Source organism: Gobio gobio, assembly GCF_949357685.1.
Source record: "Gobio gobio genome assembly, chromosome: 6".
NCBI classification, from domain to species: Eukaryota; Metazoa; Chordata; class Actinopteri; order Cypriniformes; family Gobionidae; genus Gobio; species Gobio gobio.
In genome coordinates, this window is record NC_137102.1 from 42,147,108 (window position 1) to 42,154,178 (window position 7,071).

General features: G+C 35.9%; 1 protein-coding gene across 1 annotated transcript in view; it reads left to right on the plus strand.

Moving 5' to 3' along the window:
- The window catches only part of tep1 (telomerase-associated protein 1), a 32,337-nt gene extending 28,182 nt beyond the window's left edge, over positions 1–4,155 (plus strand). The window contains exons 51-56 of the mRNA XM_079818756.1: positions 517–654; positions 1,183–1,282; positions 1,370–1,673; positions 2,626–2,708; positions 2,806–2,910; positions 3,046–4,155. Coding sequence (XP_079674882.1) covers positions 517–654; positions 1,183–1,282; positions 1,370–1,673; positions 2,626–2,708; positions 2,806–2,910; positions 3,046–3,165 — 850 coding nt within the window. The 3' untranslated portion in view covers positions 3,166–4,155. The remainder of the gene's footprint in view (positions 1–516; positions 655–1,182; positions 1,283–1,369; positions 1,674–2,625; positions 2,709–2,805; positions 2,911–3,045) is intronic.
- Positions 4,156–7,071: the final 2,916 nt, after the last annotated feature.

The following is a 7,071-nucleotide window of genomic DNA, read 5'->3' on the forward strand; positions in this document are numbered from 1 at the left end:
ACCGTCTTCACATTAAAAGTTCCGTTTTGCAAAATTGTTGCCTTTCATAATGTTTTACACATCCTGATTTACAAATACATTCATTGTGAGAAGAGGGTCAAAATTTTACAAAAGACTTGTCAATATACGACCACTCAAGATTTTTAGAATTGCATGATGTATATTTATTCATCTTCATGTCAGTCTTGAAAATGCATTTTGCTTCAGCAGCATGATTACATACAGGCATAATAATATTATTTTATTTCATAATAATTTGATTTTGGATTAGATCACTAAAAGGTTGTCTTTAAAATCTAATATAGTTATTATTTATTATCTTTAGCAAATCTTAGAATGAATATCTATTTTTAATACTGGTATAATGTTCTAAATATTTTTCCACACTGTGGCTAAAGAAAACTTTGCTCTTTTTAAGAATAATATAATATTTGCTTAACCCCTGAGTGGTTGTCTATAGCTAATTTAATGTTTGTCAATTTCACAATTTTATTTGTGGATTTTATTTTGTTCCAGACTCGATAAGATGTCTTCATACACAGTAGAGAATCCCCTGAGATTTTTGTTCTACTGTAGAAGTCTGTTTGCAGTTTGTGTGAATGGAACAGTCGTCGATGTGATCTCCACTACTTCATCAACCAAACAAACTTATTCGTAAATAAGCACCACATCATTTTAACATATAAAAGATTTCTGTTAAAGGTGCACTGTGTAAATTTTAGCGGCATCTAGCGGTAAGGTTGCGAATTGCAACCGCTCACACCTCCCTTTCAAAGCAAATAGAGAAGCTATGGTGGCCGACACAGAACAAAGATGTCGTTGTCTGAGACCGCAGAGAGTAGCTAGTGTTCTGTAGAGCAGTTTGTCCGTTTAGGGCTACTGTAGAAACATGGCGGCACAACTTCACTGTAAGGGGACCCGAGGTGTATGTAGATAGAAATGGCAGATTCTAAGCTAATAAAAACATTATGTTTTCAGTGGGGTATAAAGACCTTACATATAATGAACCATTGTTATGTATATGATATTGCATTTCTGTCAATAGATCCTAATAAATATTACACACTGCACCTTTAAGCCTTTTTCTGTGCAAGGCGGCGCATGCGACAATGCACAGTGAATGAGAACATTACTTCATTGGGTAATAAAAAGTGAATGTACAGTACGTGTGTTTTGTTGTAGCTGGACAGACGAGGTACGTCCTATCGGCATGATGGAAAATGATAACAAGAGCTTTTGGCTGTTGGGACAGAAAAAGAGTGTACTGTATATTGGCTTCCTTGTAAGTTCATCATCTGTCATCATCATGTGACACTGACATTGTAAAAATGTCTGAAAACTAAATGATCTGAAACGGTCTGTCTTTCAGTTGTCTTTGAATCCAACTCACCCTCACTTAACCTTTTGTGACGATGTGGTGGGTAAGAGGCCTGAGACATTGGAGCAGGAGGAGGAGATGTGGGAGAATATGGAGGAGGACCAGCAGCAAGAAAAGCAGCAGGCAGAGGGGCAGGAGGAGGGGCAGCAGGGGGAGGAGCATCAGCAGGAGGAGGATCAGCAGCAGGAGGAGCAGCAGGAGAAACCTAGCAAGGAAGAGATTGAACAGCTGCAAATTGCAAACCGGAAGAGGGCGCAGATTAGCTCCTGGATCACAGCTGCAGCAGTGGAAAACGGTACACCTGTTCTTACACTTCAATATACAGTCAAACCAAAAATTATTTTTTACTAGTGGGTGCTGGACACTAGTTCATCTGTAAGTGAGGATAGGAAATTAAAGTAAACTGTTACATATTATACCTCAAAATCCTTCCTACAGTGGACTACCAGTAAAATTGATCAAATTATTTAGACACTTTGACATGACCATGTTTTGCTTAAGTGTTTTTTCTTGAATTGCTAATGTGGCCTTTTACACCACAGACTGAACAATAGTAAGCATTGCTTGGTCATTGCTTGACCTAAATTGTTATTATCTAATTGTGTACTTAAATTTAACAGCTGATTGGTTGATTGTAAATTGTAATCCATTACATACCTTTCTATCAAAGTTATCTGACATTATCAAGATGAATTTGTTCTGGCAGTTTAACTTGTCATATTTTATTACCATTTTCTACACTAAAGCGAATAAACTGTCAGTAAAACGTGTAGCAAGTCATCCGTTCAAGTCCATTCCAGAATAAATTACTATTCACAACTGTTTGAGGCAGTTTGCACTGGACACATCAAAGTAAACATAAACTTTCTGGTACATTTGTCTTTGCAAACGAGTGCATGATGTTGTATCAAAGCGTCCATTGTGCTCTGTTTCTGCCTGCTACAGTAGCCACGCCTCAAACACTCGCTATTTGCTGAGCTAGACAGAGACTGACCGATCTGAGCGGAACGCTCTCATCGTTTTGATAGTGCCTGGAAGGCTCAATGTTTACAATTTTGGGGAAGATTAACCGATGAACGGCATATAAATAGTAGTAAAAAAACTGATTTAAGAGAAATGTATTTTAATAAAAAACAAAACAAAAAATCGTAAATACATCAACTTTATCACAACAAAAAAATCTAAACAATGACCCATTGACCTTTTAGTGGTCATTATGTGAACATTGTGATTTTTTTTTTCTACAGACTTTTTTGTGTGCGGTGATTATAAAGGGAACATATGGTTCAACCAGCCTCCTAATCTGTCCACCTGGACTAAAAGAAAACCGGCAAGTATCCTTTAGCTTTCCTCATAGATATAATGAATATATGTCATGAAGTCATGGGCTGCTGATAAATTGGGTGGCTGTTGACTGGTCTCTATAGGCACACACAGACAAAGTGAGTGTATTGCGGCTTACCAAGAGCCTCATCATCTCAGCGTCTTATGACAGATCTGTCAAACTGTGGGACAGACACACTAAGAAGCAGGTATATTCATTCATTCTTTCTTTTATTCACAGTATATTGAAGGGGTGGATTTGCAATCATATTCACTCCTCCACCATATATACCAGTGTACATTCCATTCCTTTCTGTTTCCCACTCATTTTCTGTATTTCACAGGTTGGCATGTTTGTGTGTGGAGGCCCTGTCAAGGTGCTGGAGGTGAACCCCCGTGACCCCAAGGAAATCATTTGCGGAGATACACGGGGTCAATTGTACTTCCTATCCTGGAAAGGTTGATTTCCTCATAGTCCGTACATTCGTATTTTTTAATCGGTTATGATTAATGATCAGTTATAATCAGTAATGTTGCATTCTGCACATTTTAATTTTCTTTACATGCATAAAGGGGTTTGCACTAATGATACTATTGCCTTAAACTAAGCCATGATATGAAGAATATTTGCTTTGCCTTATTAGATGAAATTGATTTACATTTAGTTATAGTCCGAGAATTGTTTTCTTTTAAGGATTGTACATCCTTTATGTATGAAAAGCTTTTTTGGGTGAATAAACTGTCAGCAAGATCACATGGGGAAAAGCAGATGTCCACTGAATGTGCTGTGATGGTGTTCTCCATTGTCAAAAATCCATTGGCCAGGATAGAGATTTACCTTTACTTTATCCCCATCTTCTAGCAGCAGAGAGACTCCGTTTGAAGAACTGATAAAACCACCTTGTTGGTGTGCATGTGTAGAAATGATATGCTTGTCATTTTTAAACAGGCCTGCGGTAACCGCTTTCTGTGGATGTCCACTGCCCTTTGAGAAAATCCTGAATACATACACTCCCTTCACCGGTGCTGTAAAGATTCCTGTATCAAACAAAGGTTAATCAGATACAAATGGGAGCATTATAGAACATTGCAGAGATATTAACACTATATGAATTGATTCACCTGTATTTGCATCATAGGCGTTTCCAGTGTTGAGGAAGACGTATTTGTAAATCAGGGTTTGTAAACCATTATGAAAGGGTCCAACATTTTGGGGTCCAAAAGAGGTCAACAGAGAGGCTGAGAAAGCCACTTTAGGAGCTAAAACATAGACATATACATTGGATTAAAAATTATATCATTTATTTACTCTACAGTTAAAAAGGTTGGGGGTAAGATTTTTTTTCCACAAAAGCTTTTGTCATTTTCTGTAAAGCTGCTTTGAAACATTAGTGTATTGTGAAAAGCACTATACAAATAAATGTGAAATGAATTAAAACTGCCCTTATTTGATCAAATATACTGGAATGCAATATTTATCAAAAACATTAACATTGTGAAATATTTTTGCTGTTTAAAATTACTTTTCTATCTTAAAAATTTATTTATTTCCGATGACAAAAGCTGATATATTATAAATATATAATTAATATATGATACATATACTGTATATAGAAAAGTTACAACAGCCCTTACATTTTTTTAAAAAGAGACTTTTGATTTGCAAATTGTAATTTGTTACCTTGATTCTGCTTTATTAGTTCATCCATTTTGATCTTTGTGTCAACTGTTGTATTATACAAGATCTTCAGTTCTTTTGCTTGTGCTAAAATAATAATAATTCAAACAGATGTTCAGGGCATACATGGACAGCAAATGAAAGCTAAAGAAATATATAGATTATTGTCATGTATATAGGGTCCAGTTACGTTACCTTCGTTCTGTGTTCTTAGTTGTTCCATTTCCTTCTCCATAGATCTCATCCTTGTTTCCATGGCCATTATTTTCCCTAGTTCTTCACCAATGTTTGGTGAAAGTACATCGTCTGCTGGTATAGCCCAGACATTTAGCATTACAACTATTATAAGAATCCACATTTATATTGGAAAATGCTTTCATTCTATTTCCGATCAGTCTTATGTTGAATTCAGATCACTGACTCCAGAGCTCAATCTAGGGCCTTTTAACATTGTTAAACATATTGTACTTTTACCATATAGGCCTATTTTGATTTCCAAATGCTTTAGAGAAATATATTGTATACATATATTTGTTTTGATCACATGGGGAAAAGCAGATGTCCATTCCAATATCCAATAATACAATATTCAGGATAAAGATATACATGCATTTCATTCCCTTTTTTTCAGCAGAAGAGAAACTCCATTCGAAGAGCCAATAAAACCACCGTCTTAATGTGCATGTAGAAATTTCATGCTGGCTGTTCCTAAACAGGCCTGCAGAAATCATTTTATATCGACTTCCATCAGCTTTAGAGAAAACCCTGAAGTCATACACTCCCTTATGGGTACTGTAAAGATTCCTGTATCAGACAAAAATTGGAAAAAGTCACATTCACAGTATATAAAGTGATTTACTGCACCTGTGTTTGCATCATAAGTATCTCCATTAATAGTTAGGGTTAGATGTGTTTGTAAATCAGGGTGTGTGGACTGCAGTGCGGTCCATTAGAGTACGACAGAGAAACCGAGAAAGCCACTATTGAAAACAAAACAAAATATGTTACAAAGTACAAATTATTTAATTGGATTCCCTTTTAAGATTTACCTTAGTTACAACAGCCCTGAAAAGGCAAACCATTTGAGTCTTGTATGATTTTTATTGAACAAAATAGTAATTTACAGTATATATATACACACATACTGTTACATTACATTCATTTTTTTTTATTAGTTCATCAATTTTATATATTTAGGTCATTATTTGTTCCACACAAGACACTCTTTTGCTTTTGCTAAAATAATAATAATTGTGATGATTATGAAGTGAATGATGAATCAATTTACACAAATCTTTTCTGATCTATGGTAAAATATTTATAACTTGAACACTTTGATAGGATGTTATTAAATGTAGCCTAATTTGTTACTGTACCTTCATTTTGTTTAGATGTGAACATCAGGTCCTCCAGCTTCTTTTCATTCTAAAATACAGTCAAACAAACAAAACAAAAAAATTCAGACACCAGATATATTTTTTTACTTGTGGGTGCAGGACACTATAGTTTATTTATGTAAGCAAGGATAGCAAAGTAAAGTAAACTGACACATTATACCCAAAAAGAACTCGTACAGTAGACAGTAAAATTGATAAAAATCTGGGACCAAAATTATTCAGACACTTTGACCTGACCATGTTTTGCTTATGTGTTTTTTCTTTAATTGCTAATGTGACCTTTTACACCACAGACTGAACAAAATTAAGCATTGGTAATTGTTTGACCTAAATTGGTATTATCTAATTGTGTACTTAAATTTAACAGCTGATTGGTTGATTATAATCCATTACCTTTCTATCAAAGTTATCTGACATTATTAAGATGATTTTGTTCTGACGTTTAACATGGAAATCATTTTTATGGACTTGTTAATTTATGTCTATTGGAAATGGAAACCAACCTACCTTTTGAGTAAGAGTTTTTGTTGGAAACTACTTTATCAAATTGATCCTTGTTCATCTCATTTGTCAGCAGTGTCACATAACCTGTGTTTTCTGTTTTTAGTCGCTCCATTTCCTTCTCCATATTTCAGTCTTGTTTGTCAGTCAGAAGATGAAGATCATGGAAACAAGACTGGAATCTGTGGATATATACACTCACCTAAAGGATTATTAGGAACACCTGTTCAATTTCTCATTAATGCAATTATCTAATCAACCAATCACATGGCAGTTGCTTCAATGCATTTAGGGGTGTGGTCCTGGTCAAGATAATCTCCTGAACTCCAAACTGAATGTCAGAATGGGAAAGAAAGGTGATGTAATTTTGAGCGTGGCATGGTTGTTGGTGCCAGACGGGCCGGTCTGAGTATTTCACAATCTGCTCAGTTACTGGGATTTTCACGCACAACAATTTGGGTTTACAAAGAATGGTGTGAAAAGGGAAAAACATCCAGTATGCGGCAGTCCTGTGGGCGAAAATGCCTTGTTGATGCTAGAGGTCAGAGGAGAATGGGCCGACTGATTAAAGCTGATTGAAGAGCAACTTTGACTGAAATAACCACTCGTTACAACCGAGGTATGCACCAAAGCATTTGTGAAGCCACAACACGCACAACCTTGAGGCGGATGGGCTACAACAGCAGAAGACCCCACCAGGTACCACTCATCTCCACTACAAATAGGAAAAAGAGGCTACAATTTGCACAAGCTCACCAAAATTGGACAGTTGAAGACTGGAAAAATGTTGCCTG